Here is a 14,620-nt window from a genome sequence, read left to right on the forward strand (position 1 = left end):
TTTGTGTTCAATTGTTGTCTTCCTGGATTACTTTCTGGTTCTGGACTTTTTATTTGTTTCTAGGAGTCGTTGCAGATTGTTTTAGAGAATGTTTTATTCTCCTCATTTACATTTCTTTGATAGCTGGAACCTGGATGTGGTCCATTTCTTGAATATCTGAGCTGTTGGGCACTCTTTCTAGCAAATAGGAGAAAGATGTGTTAAAGTCCCAAAATTAGCTCTTTTGGGCTGTTCCATGTCAGCACAATTGGAACTCATTCGCCACTGCCCACTGTAAAATCTCTACTAGGACCGTAGGCCTTTTCAAGACTCCAAGAGAGGCTGCTGAGCATGATTTCCCCACAACTCTCACTGCTCACGTGTCAACACTTAGGTCCTGGACTTCCACCAAATTCGCTCTGCAGTCTTGGGACCAAGCAGGCTTACAGGAGCGAGACAGGCAGGGTGCCTGACATCGGTCTAGAGAATCACCCTCAGACCTTGATGCAACTGGAATGCCTTTTGTTTGCTCTGCAGGAAGACAATGACATAATCGCATATAATGGTATATATTGGTACACACTGACTGACACACTCAGTGACTGACACACTGACTGACACTGACTGACACACTGACTGGCAGAACTACTGACTGACACACTCCCTGACACACTGACCGGAAGAACTACAGAAACTACAGAGTGACACACTGATTGACACACTGACATTCCTTCGGGGGCTTTTGTTTACTTTTTGGCCTAAATAATTAATTTTCAAACTTTGGCAAATAATTTAATTTTCAGCCCCAAAAACCATTTTCCCACATGGCTTTGGAATTAATTTGAATCCTTTAAAAGTGTCCTGAAATTGAATCCTTTTCCAAGTGGTCATCTTCCCCTTCTGGCCAGTTGTGCAGTGTCTGGGATATTGTTGCATGCACACTGGCTCTGGCTGGGCTATAAAAGTCTAAATCGCTTTCCAAGTTGCTATTGGCCTCTTGGTGTGGTCTCATTCTGGCTCCTTCAGTGTGGAGGGTCCGTCTGATGGAGGCAAACTAAGGCAGAGTGTATGACCATTACCACTCTACATGCCTTGATCATCTTCACCATGTCTTCCTGTAAGTGATCAAGGTCTTTGGAAATAAAATATCCCCATCTACTGAGTCGAGTTTTTTCCCCAAGCTTTTGAAAGCTCCTTGGTGCTCCTGGATGAATCTCTACCCAGAAGAGAAAGCCAACAGAGGCCACAGTCAACAACTGTAGAACAAACATTCGAGCAACATAAACAAGACCCAAGCCTCCTTCCTCGAGCTCACTCCAAAATCCACAGCTCATTCACTCTGGTTCACACCCCTGCCTCTGCAATCTGCTGCCCCCTCCTGGTCCATCTGTGTCACTGGCCCCGGCTCCGTCTCCGTCTCCTCTCATCTTCTGTCAAACCCCAGCTTTGCGATTTTCAGCCATTGTTTTAAGTTAATTTGTTAAAAGACAATTTTAGGAATTATAAAGTCCGGCCTAAACCTTTTTCATACGTAGTTTCTGTAAAATCGACCTTTCCTATTCTCTATTAATAACTACAAATAAGTTTGGATTTTGCAGTTCATAAGAGCTAGCCTCAGTGATCTGGCTACATTACTCTCTAATCTTGTACAATTTGGCTTACATCACGAACCTGGTGAAGAAATTGCTCACTTCCAGCCCCGATTTGATTTGCAGTGGGACTTGCAGTGTGTAACCAATGGGTGCGCTCCACATCAGGGGTGAGTAACGATGAGTATTGCCGTAGGTGAATGTAAGCAATTATCATATGGAATTATTACACTTTATTGAAAAAAAAAATTCACATCCCTGTGTGTGCTCAAACCACAACCTTTCAGTTAACGGCCTATTGCGCCGCAGAGACAGATTTTTTTTTTTGCTAGCGGAAATTATCGTCTTCAAGGTGTTTTAATTAGATTTCCATTTTTTAAAATCAAAATGTGCATTTTGGTCTGATTTTTACACATACGGTGATGTTAGCACAGTATTCGAGAAGGTGAAGAAATAAATGTTTGACTGCTGGCTCCACACTGAAGAGAACAATAAAATCGGTACCGGAAACTACAAGTTAGAATTTAGCTGGTTTGATAGAAGCTGTATTATGGCGATTTGCATCGTTCTCTCAAAAGCATAACTGTATAATCAGAATCTTGACAAATACTACTGGCATGGAATGTCTTGCGATTTTGAGAAATTGGCAGGTTTTATAATTTATTGAAATTGATTTTGTCTCATGTTTAATTGAAATTGTCTTCATGAAATATATTTGTTAAAAATGCTCTGATGTATATTTGCAGGTTTCGCAATGCCCCAAATTTCAGTCAAGGAAGATCCCTATAAAGCAAGATACAACATGCTCTCTAATAGAGGCCTCTTGACTTCATTCATTAATTCATACTGTATGTACTCTATTTACATTCTCACTACTGTCAGTCACTACTTTCTGTACAGATACTTGCTAACATTTCCTTTTCAGTTGTTTGCCAATTTTGGGAGTAAATCATATCAGCATGGATTCCAACAATTACTGCTGAATTTGTGTGCAGAGTGAAAGCAATAGGATGGTGACACAAATGACATAACACTGGAAATGTAGATTTAATTTTGACTTTAGGTCAAAGCAGGATTAACAGATCCATAATGCAATTATTGAAAGACTCAAGGTGAAGGTTGAAATGTGCTGCCATTGAGTCCTGGAGTTTGTGAATGAGGTATTTGTTTTGTTATTTTCCAAATACTAAATTGAAATAATTGTGGCATTTTGAAATGTAATTTGAGTTTTACATATTTTACTCCACTTTTTTTAAGCATTGTGAATATGCTGAACGTGAGTACCTTTGTGTTCTTTAACATGTAAAGATTAACACAGTTCTCTCCAGTTTGCTAGACATTGAAAGTCTGCTCCATTTCATCCACAGACCAGATGAATGAGAGAATGAATGGCACAATTCAGTTACATTAAAACAGTCCTTGATTACACACGAATCAGTTAATAATATATTAATATTATGTTTTTTATGTGTGATGTTAATGAACAATGAACCAGTGATCTTTGCACTATAAGCTTATAATACAACACAGCCCTGGCTGGACCAGCAGTCTCTATACTGTAGGATTACAAACTTACACCATCCAGATAGGACCAGTGATCTCTGGACTGTAGGGTTACAATATAACACAGCCCAGACTGGAGCAGTGGTTTCTGGACTGTAGGGTTACAATTCGATTGAGCCCTAAAGCTCAATAAATCTCAATCCACCATGTCAGTTACAATCAATTAATCAATTCATTTGTCACCCATACCAACATTTATAGATAAGATTACAACACAATGTTCTCCTCGCAGGTCTTACTGACTGGGCAGGATGTGAAAATAAGACTGGACACTGAGTCTGCAGCTCAGGAATGATGCTGCAGGGGTGGTGGAACTGATTCCCAGGTCCGGGACTCCTGATGGAGCTGATGTTCAGGAGGCACTGTCCCAGTGTTGCAGCATCATAGGAGCTTCTTCTCCATACAGACACCCAGAAAGTCATTCATGTCAGGTCCGGGCACCGATACTGTCATGTCCTGCACTCGCCCTTGCCCTCGCAAACCTCATTACATTCCCAAACCCACTGTTTCACGCTCTCATTCCTAACTGAACCCATCACATTCCCAGACACCAGATTCCACAGATTCTCACTCCTGAACCAATTATCCAACCCATTCCTCTCCTTTCAGTATTTAAAGTTCCCTCACGCACCAAACCCTGCTCACTATTGAAAAGCCTGAAAAGTTGAAACGTTTTCTAGTGCGTGTTATTTTCTTGTTGGTTTTCTCGGTTTTTGGACTTAACTTTTCCCTTTTGATCTCGCCTTTCGGATTTCTTCTCGGTTTTTCTCAGCCCTTTCTGGTTAACTGATCTCTAGCTTCGCCTATCGACCTTGCTTCTGGATTACGCTTTTGGATTGTTTGCCTCTGCATCCCATAGAGTTAACGGCTACGTTAATGGAGTTAATGGAGTTACGGAGAACTACCTGCCAGATCCCTGAGAGATACAGCAGATATACAGCAGGATACAGCAGGATAAGATTTATTGTTAATTGACCAGACAGCATTTCAGAGCTCCGGCTGACATTAGGACAGGGTCTATTCCAGCTGACAAAGGGTGACAGAGCTAGTCACCACAAACCCAGGATAGAGGGGTTCAGAGAATGAGGTCTGGACTCTGTGCAGGAGGGTCACTGTGTCTCCAGAGACGCTATAAAATGACAGAGTTCCTGCCCTGTGATTCACATACACTCCTATTCTGGAGGAGAGAGGGTCAGTTACTGCGGTTCTCACATTGTTGTGCCAGAAAGAGCAACTGGAGCCAGAGCAGCACAAACTCCAAGACTGGTCATTGCGCCCAAGAATACAGTCAATGCCCCCTTTTCTCCCGATTCCTTTGTAGGTGACGCCTATAAAAGCTCCTGTCCCTCTCCACTCCACCTCCCAGTAACAGCGAGTCCCAAACAGCCCTTCTCTGCACAGCACTTGTCTCCAGCTGTCAAATCTCTCGGGGTGATCAGGATATTTCTGGCCCTTGTCACTCCAGGTCACCTTCCTGCTCCCATCAGACAGATAGAGATGTGTATTGACTGTGTTGAGATCCAGTGTGAGCTGGGAGAAATCTGATTGGACAGAAGAGGAGAGTCAGAGGACACACAGGCAGAAGAGAATCCCTGAGCAGATCTCATCTAAAGTCCAGCCCCCACAGCCCAGTAAGATACACCCTGAGGTTTTTGATTGGAAAGAAGAAGACGGTCAGAGGACAGACAGGCAGAACAGACATACATCTCCTGACACTCATGAGTAAATGCTAACTTCCTGAACCCTGTGACTGTTTTGGGTTGTTTTTCACAAGCTTTTTCTCTCACACTTGGAAAATAATAGTACCACACAGAATTCCAGCAAGCCGCACTGTCTCAAATAAGATGTGTGTCAATGTGTCAGTTTGTATCAATGTGTGAGTCATACTATGTGTCGGAGTGTATGTGAGAGTGTGCATCAGTGTCTGTTAAAATGAGTATCAGTGTGGTTATCAACGTGTGTGTATCATTGTGTGTATCAGTCTGTTAGAGTGTGTATCCGTGTGTGTATTGTTACAATGTTAGGTGACTGAGAAGTGTCTCTTAGATTTTAGATAAAGTTTGTGACACTTGGAACAGTAAACACTTCTAACTTCAAAGCAGAGAGGATGTTTGCTGAGGTCTGGAGTAGAAACAATTTAAAAATTGACCTTAATTACCTAGGTAAAGTGTGGATTAACGATTGTCAAGGAGCAGTACAGAAACACACAATATAAGATGACATTAAGAGCACAGAAAAAAGGGGGGGAGAAACAAGGAGAAGGTAAAGGAGTCCGCAGGAGTTGGGATTTGAAACTTGCGCCAGGCGAGAGCCCCTACTTCATGATCATCCAAACCAAACCTGACTGGAGCTGAGTATTTGAACCTTGTTCAAAGAGCATGCTATTCTGTGTTTTTAGGGAACTTGGGTTTCCTGGGTAAAGAATACTTCAGTTAGAAACGTCTTTTTTGCTTACGGTGCATGTTTATGGATAGGGATATAGGCTCCCATTAATTTTGTGGCTTCCAGGGTGCAATGAGAGAGAGATTTAACTGCAGGTTGCTTTGTATTTAGTTAGAAGGCAACTCATCTCTTATGTGGCCTCTGTAGGCATATTAAGAGTTTAATGTTTAGTAGCAGTCTGGGGCTTTCTGGGTGATGAGAATGTTAGGCCTCTGAAACGCTTTTTTTTGTAAATACTGTACGTACAGCAGCGTGTGTGCTGTATGTTTTGTTGTGTGTAGTGTAGTTTGTGTCTTGTGTCATTGTAATAAATATTTGTTTTAACCAAGTGTGCCTGGATTATTACTCCTCTCATCAAAGCTGTGTCAGAGGACAAAGAATACACATGCCTCTAATTATACCAGCCACTTGGGTGTATTGCTAGAAATCACTTACAAGTTGAATAATTATTTCATTTTTTGACTAAACCGCTCGGTCAAATCCTGATTTTCACCATTTCCTTACTCCCCATATGGAACAGTATCAATGTGTGTGTAGTTTAGTGTGTATTAGTCTTTCTGAGTGTGCATCAGTGTGTGAGTGTAAGAGTGTATATTAGTCACAGAGTGTTTTGGTGTATCTCTGCTGTGTGTCAGAGCTCCAGATATCTGTCACTAGGAGATCACAGTGACAACAGACTCACAGTGTAAAAGCTCTGCTCTGCTCCGGGGTTCTGGAGTCTGCAGACTATAGACATCACTCACTGGGGAGACACAGATAGAAATTTCTCATCAGGGCAGATCTGTTGTAGAATTAAACCAGCTGGTTCTTTCATCTGTATTGGAGTGTTGATTTTACTTTTATCAGTCATGGATGTGTTTTCCATCTCTTTCAGTGTCTAGAGCTTTGATTCCAGAATACATACTGTAGTTGAGAATTCATGGAGATTTGAGTCCTCTAGTACTTCATTGGGTCCTTTTTTAGTACTGGGTCAGTGGCTCCTAATGTATCTGAATTGTTCTACTGTACTCTGACTGTAACTCCTATTGTAACTGGACTGTTCTACTGGGACTGTAGCTATTATAACCTATCGTAACAGAAATGTTCTACAGTACTGGGACTATAGCTCCTATTATTAGATTATGTTTCATCACTAACCTGTTCTGGAGATCTTGACTAATTCCTTTTTGCAGATGTCTTCCAGTTGCTCTTTCAGTCCTAAGACAGCTCTCCTCACAGCCTCAGTACAGAAGTGTGGACTGACAGGAATGATGGGGGAGTCTCCAGCTCCAGGAGAGACACAGAGAGACTGGACAGCCTACAGCAGGGAAGATAGGGAGGAGTTTCCAGGCAAACCCCAATGGGCTATGGCACACATTCCTGAGGAGAAGCCAAAAGCAGCTCCATTGGAGAGCTCTGTGCCAAAGACATCTTTCTTTACTGCAGAGTCCCAGAGCAGTGATGTTACCTGGAGAAAAAGGATGTGATCCTCTGTGTGTGAGAGCTGGTTCAGCTCAGCATCTCTCGTCCTCAGCTCAGCGATCTCCTGCTCCAGTTGCTCTCGGAGTCTTTCAGCCTGACTCACTGCAGCCCTCTCCTGAGCTCTGATCAGCTGTGTGACCTCAGAGCGAGTTCTTTCAATGGAGCGGATCAGCTCAGTGAAGATCCTGTCAGTGTCCAGCACTGCTGTGTGTGCAGAGCTCTGAATAAGGAGACACAGGAATTGTTAGCATTATTACAGAGGAAAACACTCCAACTGAGGACAGAAAAGATGTCCCTCTATCCCTGATCACAGGAAGAATTTAAACTTCTCATGTCACACTCACAGTCCTGATAGTCACTGAGGTAAGATACTGATGCAGTGTCAGAGTTTCAGGCAGAATGGAGAACATCAGTATGTCCTCACATTTAGGTATCAGTGTGAATTAGGCTCCTCAGAACTAAAACTTGTTCCAGTCGCTGGTTGACTGGATTACATCTCTACATGACCTCTATACTGGATGTTCTAAATTAGATTTGTTGGGTGTATTAAGAGATATAATATTATCACATGTCGCCAGTAGCTATATCACCCTGCAGCTCTCAACTGGCAGCCCACTGAAGCTCAGCAGGGCTGAGCTGGGTCAGTACCTGGATTGGAAACCTCCTGAGAAGCTATGGTTGCCAACGGGGGGTGCCCACACTGCGGTCTGCGGGGACACTATACTGTAGTGAGCACCGTCTTTTAGATGAGACTCTAAATCAAGGTCCTGACTCTCAGTGGTCATTAAAGATCCCGGGCATTTCTTGATAAGACTAGGGTGTTATCCTGGTGTCCGGGCCAAATTTCCCCCTCTCTGCCTTTACCGTGGCCTCCAAATTGTCCCCATGTGTGATTGGCTTCCACTCGCCCTGAGATGGACTGGCACCCTGTCCAGGGTGTATCCTGCCTTGCACTCATTTCTTGCTGGGTAGGCTCTGGCTTCCCACGACACCGTAGGGTATAAAGCGGTTTGGCAAATGATATGACAATATTGTCACATGATGCCACTGTGTTTCCCAGGAGTACTGGTTTGTCCAGTGGCCAGCTATGGAAATGAGCTTCAATCTTGTCAATACCCACTCTGAGTGACTCCACAGCATGGTTCAGCTCCTGCAGCTCCCTCTCTCTCTCCTGGAGACTCTGCTGGGTTTGTGTCAGTAGCTGCTTCTGTGGAGAAATGCAGACTCTCAGGACATTTCTCTCCCCACTCTCAGCACAGATACATTGTCTACAAGACACTGAACAGTGTAATGAGTAAAATACAACTGCACAGTACTGAGATATTGCTACCGTAGTACATAAATTTACATAAATGCCGGATCAATGAACATGATTGATAAATCATGATTATTTCGATCACAATCTATATTCTTCTTACTTTTTTTTTCTAAACACATATTGATTCATATTTAATGTACCTTCATATATTACATTTCTCAAAACAGAAGCTAGAAGATGGATTTACCCTGAAACAATTAAAGCAAACAGTCCATTAAACACAAGATTGACTGGAATGTCCTCAAGATTATTGATGCATGCCTATCCTGTTGATCCGTCCTCTTAGCATTTGGAAAAGAGAGGAAATGATTCTTGGAGCTGACATTTCCAGATGCACCCTAATGAATAACTCCATCTCTCGCAGCTCCTGTGCCGAATTTCTAAGGACAGTGAGTCTGTCTTTCTTCAAAGTTCTGCAAGCCTGTTGTTTCCCTGCTATTGTGAGATGAGGAGCTCTTTGACCCCAGCTGAAGCTCATGAAGGTGGTTGAGGATTTTGTTCTTAATTGTGAATCCAGCTCCATCAGTCTGATGTTCTGCCTCTGATTCAGCATTCTTGAAGCGGCTTATCTCAAGCTTGTAGTGTTACTCTCAGAGTGGTGATATTGATGTCCTATATCCTGTCCTCTATTCTATGGTCACAAATGCAGTTTACTGTTATGGGTTGTCACTGTATGGACAGCTCATGAGGGTCCTGATGTTCCAGGTCTCACATTCTGATTGATACTTCTGTGTTTTTCATTCACAGTAAGATCTTACTGGGCTCTTTTTTCCTTCCTCAACAGTGGTGAGCAATGTTAAACATTGTTAAACATAAAAAATACACTCTGTCTCTGCCCAGATACCTGACAACCCAGAAACCTGACCAGGACCAGGAGCTTCCAGACATCACTGTTCTGATCCCTGAAGGATGTGCTGGGGGTGGAAGAGGTCTGTGTGACATCTTCTGTGGTAGAGAGACCAGCTTCCTCACCTGTTTATGTAACAACACCATGATCAAGTGGCATGGAGACCAGTAGACTGGAGGTCTCTTTCAGTTACAGCCTTTGCCCATCAGAACAGCAGCTGAGACATTCCAGGTGGTTCATCTTCCTCTGTCTGTTCTGCTATTTTTAGGATGTGGCTATCAGAGCCCAGTTTTTGGCAGATGAAGGCAACAGGAATCCTAGCAGGACAGAACAGTTTGTCCTCACACCAACCTGTGGATACTAACCCCAGATCACTCACTGTCCAGGTTCCACAGAGAGGAGGATGAAATTTGCCTTCCATTAATCTCTTCAGTAACACAATAATCTGAATAACTGGCAGAGCACTGATCTGCTAATCTGTGACTTCAGACCATAAGGAATTCATGAAGAGCTGCACCAGTTGTTCCAGTCAGAGGTTATTGTGATGAGTCTGTCTGTGTAAGAATTTCAGCTCTCTGTGGACATGGATTGAGCTAAGAAACACCTGGATACCTTTGGACAAAACAAAACGATATGACCTAGTTGAGAGTTGTACAGACATTCCCTAATTGTTAAACAGTATCTGGAAATACAGTATATATTAACCTTCTAGTCATCTCTAATGTAGTTACTAATGTAGATAATTAATGATAAATTAATGATAAAAACAACATGTAAATGAATAAGAATGTTGATTCTACATCGTGTGATGATGTGTCTTCATCCATTTGTGTCACTTAATTTCTAGTGCATTTATAGGAGTGAAAGGTGAGTACAGAGCTCTCAGTTACTGCTGTGTTAACTGGACAGTTCAGTAAATGAATGGGAGTTAGGGGTGAGTACAGAGCTGTCAGTCACTGCTGTGTTCACTGTTCAGTCTAGTGAATGAACAGGAGTTCACAGGAGTACAGAGCTGAACCGGGTGTGTTGCATTCCATTCATTCCAAAAGAATAATGAGCAGGTGAGTCTACAAAGCAGTCAGTCACTGCTGTACTGCTAGTATTCTATGGACTCTGAAACTGAGAGATACTTCCTTGTTCCTCTATGAACTATTACAGTGAAAACCTGTTTTTTTTAATCTCCAGAACACATGGTGTGTAAAGATCAACTCACACACACCTTATCATCACACACTCATAACACCCCTGTTTCCCCTGTACCTGAAAGCCCTCAGTAAAAAAAAAGTCCTCACCTGTTTCTCAGTCCTTCCTGCTGCAGGAGAGACACTATCATGACCTCTGTGTTCATCCATTGTGCACAAATAACAGACACATTTTTGATCAGTACGACAATAGAACTCCAGGGGTTTGTCGTGATTCAGGCATACAAGTTCATCCAGATGTCCAGTAGCAGCAACCAGCGTGTGTCTCTTCAAACGGGCAACTTCATGGTGAGGTTGGAGGTGAGTCTGGCAGTAAGAGGCCAGACACATCAGGCAGGATTTCACAGCTCTTGCTTGACTCCCAGTGCAGACAGCACACAGCACATCTCCAGGGCCAGCAGGACTGTGAGCAGGAGGAGGAGCGCTGAGCCCTGTCTGCTTCAGTTTCTTCATCAGTTCAGCCAGCATGGTGTTCCTTCGCAGAACAGGTCTTGGAGTGAAGGTCTCTCTGCACTGGGGGCATCTGTAGACGCCAGTGTGATCATAACGATCCCAGTGTGCCTTAATACAGACCATACAGTAGCTGTGCCCACAGGGAAGAGCCACTGGATCCTTCAGCAAATCCAGACACACAGAGCAGTTGAACTGGTCTTGATCCAGGAAATCACCTGCTGTTGCCATTTTGTCATTCAGCACAAATACCACAAGGAACTAGAGAGCTGTTTCAGCAGAGGTGAAATTGAACTTTTTGTCTGATCTCTCTTCCTGGAGATGCAGGGGGTGTGGCCTTTGTAAAGGATGTGGCTTAGAAAGGGGTCGGGTTTTGAAACCAGCACCCAGCACTCAACTATGTTGATCGCATTTAGATCCATGAAGAGAAAGTGCTTCTGTCCCTGCCTGGCTCTCCCTGTGGTCAGATTGTACTTGCAGATGGGCTGAGAGTCTCAGTGCCCTGCAGAGGATGACTACAGGATCAGCCAGCTGCCTGCTGGCTGGTTTCTGTCTTCTCACAGGTCATTCTCAACTACACCCCAGTGTTCTCGCCAGTTTGGCATTAAGCGGTGGCACATTCTGTGTGAAGGCAGAGCACTTGTCTAAGGGTGATGGGTTACCTTGACAACCACAGCTGGGGCAGTTAATTTTGGATGAGCCACAGCTGTGGGAGCTCTTTAGTCACACACTGAACACTTCCCAAGAGGCACCAGGTTAGTTGCCTGGGTTAGTTGCAGCTGAGAAAAGACAAATTCAAGGCTTCAACTAACAGACTCCCTCAAGGGGAGACAAGGACCGCTGCCGTGGTAGAATTCTGGCCATCACAGAGGACAGTCACCACCCTGGGCATGAGCTCTTCACCCCACTGCCCTCAGGCAAGACATACAAGAGCATACAGACACTTACCACTAGATTCTTCAATAGCTTCTGCCCACAAGCAATGTGATTGGCGAACACATTTGGCCATGCCCCTCGGACCACACCTACACCATCTACCTCATTATAATTTCTTATTTATTGCAAATCTGCAGTCATTTTTTACATCTGCATTGTTTGCATTCAAATTGTTTATTTGTTTACTTGTACATTGTCTGCTGTTTGTTTGTATATTGTCTTGATGCACTGCCTGCACTTTGTGTTTTACACTTTTCTTAACAATCGAGAGAGTTTCTGTAAGTAAGAATTCCATTGTACCAGTACATGTACCGGTTACATATGGCAATAAAGTTCAAGTTCATTACAGTGACAGTGTATCCTCACCAGGACAGGTTGAGTTTGAGGAAGAATTTAAGCGTTCACCTTTTTTAAAGTGTATATGATAGTGACTAGTTGGCTTTGAAAAATGCCTTTTACCCAGCAACAGTATGAAAGAACAATTGTTAGCATATTATTTGATTTTTTTATATTAATGGTACAACGGCAGAATGTCTAGCTCATATCACACCTTTAATGTATATACTTCCTTTTGTCTGTATGCAAGCTAGAACTGGTTCTTAAGAAGAACGTGGTCAATTACAAAGAAATGTTTGTAGAGAGAAAAAAACTCCTAATATGGAAACTTAGAATGAGCTTTCCTGTGTGAATTTGCTGTATAAAACTCATTGCATTTATCATCTCGGTGGAGAGGTTACTCACAGATCTGTATGAGAGACTGCTCTCAGATCTGCATGATTATATCCTCCCCATGCGCATGTATTAAGGGACTCTGCTTGATCACACCTAACCTGAGTGAAGACTTTTCTTCAACAAGCTGTCAGACACCACCTGGTGTTGGGAGCTGCAAAGATGGCTTCTTTGTGTGGAGAAACATGTATAGTTTGTAGAGTCCACTGCTCTACAAAGTGAAGAGGTAGGTGGCTAAAATATTTTTTCTGATCGTGAAATTGTTGTATCGGCGCTTAGCCTGTGTCATTTTAATACTTGGTCTTCTTTTTAGCAAAACCCGACCCCGCCCTCTGCGACGTGTGACAGCGGCTGTCGTGTGAGTTCAGATGGAGAACCTGGTAATGAAGAGCTGCCTGGTGTTAGTGATGATACCTCACTACAAATGGTAAATATTAACGAAAAACCCTAGCTCAAAAGAGGCGTAAAATGATAGATATTTTAGGTACAAAGCATGTCTATTTATTTTGTTAAGCCTTCCTTTTCTTTTTCCTCTAATAGAATAATGAGGAGGTCGACGCATCGATCTTCAAACTACCATCGCAACTGAATGTTTCGTGTCTATGCTTGTGTGTTCCACAAAATGTTAATAAAGCTGATGCCCAACCAGGTTTAGCTAACGATGTCCCTAATGAGCCCGATGTCATGGCCCAGATTGTGAAAGCAGTAGTTTATTGCATCTTCAAACACTGTTTAAAGGGGGTTCTGATTGATGAATGCCTGGCCTGTTTGATTGACCATCCTGGTCAGCGGGGTCACACATGCCTGTCTGTCGGCTACACAGATGGGTTTGAAGATGTGACGTTTGCCGCTTTAGAAATTTATAAGTCTCTCAGTTTAGCCCGAATTTTATTGGCTGTTCTGTACATCTCCAGGTGTCTGGGTTCGTACACCATTACAACACCATTACCATTACAAATGACACTGAGCGGGGCATAAAACACTTGCTGAAAACCATAATTGACGACCGCTCGCCATACGAGCATGTACGCTCCATACTTGAACAGCTGGATGAAAAATTAGTAGACGTGACTTTTGATGCATTGCAAAAGAAACATTATTCTTATTTTTACAGACGCAAAAAAAAAAGATCTTTGTAAAATGTGAATACAGCTTTCACTCTGTTTTACAGACCCGGATAAGCCATCATCCGAAGAATGATGAATTTTGAATGTATACGTCTGAATTCTTACAAAGACTGCTTCACACACTTCTCTCTACAAAGCTTGATATGAAAAACAAAGAGTCGAATGCTAATGTCCTTAAATTTGTTAAAGAGATAGATGCGTATGTCAAGAACATGAGTGAAATTATTGCGGATCTGATGTTTTCAGATCAGAAACGGAAGCCTGGGGGGTTCTACAGTGTGTATTCCAAAATACAGCGTGTTTTGCACAGAACCTGTGGTAACACCATCCCGCTGATTACGCAGGCACATTTTTTTGCCCTGCTAGATCGGATCGCACAGTGTGGTTCGCATGGCTTTAGACATGGGGAGCGGAAGGGGATTATGAATGCTTTTTCAGATGCCTCAAAGTTTCTCAGCAATGTTGGGGGGGAAGGCTGGAGTTCCGACACTAAACGATGCACCATTGGCTCCTGAGGGGGCGGGACATGCATAACACCCAGGCATTGGCTGGCAAGGGGGCGGGACATCCACCCACTGTGAACTCCCATTGGCTGAAAAAGTGGGCGTGGCACCTGTCAAAAGTTTGACAAAATGTGTAGCTTTATACTACTACTATACTATATATACTATACTACTATACTATACTACTTTATACTTTATACTACTGTCTGAATACACCAAAGATATAATGGCAGCATTAAAACTCCAGTCTTAATTCTCTAGCAGAAACACTTTAGGTATTAATTACTCACTTACTATTTATCTATTAATACATCGGTCTGTAATAATTTAATATCACTCTCAATAATAATCCACTATTTAAAAACACGTATCTCTATTAATGCACCAGTCTGTAATAATACAATACTGAAGAGTTGGAATTGAACACAATAAAACGAGAAACAGCCCAGGGTATTTCTGAATCATCCTATATAA

The 14,620-nt window shown here is 42.8% G+C and overlaps 1 protein-coding gene across 1 annotated transcript; it reads right to left on the reverse strand.

Annotated features, from left to right (window-relative positions):
• Nucleotides 1–3,048: 3,048 nt before the first annotated feature.
• On the reverse strand, nucleotides 3,049–11,112 carry LOC148826652 (E3 ubiquitin-protein ligase TRIM16-like). Its single transcript, XM_088926269.1, has 6 exons — nucleotides 10,492–11,112; nucleotides 8,155–8,241; nucleotides 7,021–7,254; nucleotides 6,711–6,870; nucleotides 6,256–6,315; nucleotides 3,049–4,672 (listed from the first exon to the last, which is right to left on the reverse strand). Exons 1-6 carry the CDS (start codon nucleotides 11,080–11,082, stop codon nucleotides 4,149–4,151), a joined length of 1,656 nt encoding a protein of 551 aa, XP_088782395.1. The 5' UTR covers nucleotides 11,083–11,112; the 3' UTR covers nucleotides 3,049–4,148.
• Nucleotides 11,113–14,620: the final 3,508 nt, after the last annotated feature.

This window comes from Atractosteus spatula, chromosome 10 (genome assembly GCF_055471065.1).
Source record: "Atractosteus spatula isolate fAtrSpa1 chromosome 10, fAtrSpa1.hap1, whole genome shotgun sequence".
Classification (NCBI taxonomy): domain Eukaryota; kingdom Metazoa; phylum Chordata; class Actinopteri; order Semionotiformes; family Lepisosteidae; genus Atractosteus; species Atractosteus spatula.

Coding starts and splice junctions, on each gene's coding strand:
- LOC148826652 (XM_088926269.1), bottom strand. CDS start 11,082: ATGGCAACAGCAGGTGATTTCCTGGATCAAGACCAGTTCAACTGCTCT. Junction 8,242..10,491: donor CAGGAAGGACTGAGAAACAG/GTGAGGACTTTT, acceptor ATTTCTCCACAG/AAGCAGCTACTGACACAAAC. Junction 4,673..6,255: donor CAGAGCAGAGCTTTTACACT/GTGAGTCTGTTG, acceptor CTGTCCAATCAG/ATTTCTCCCAGCTCACACTG.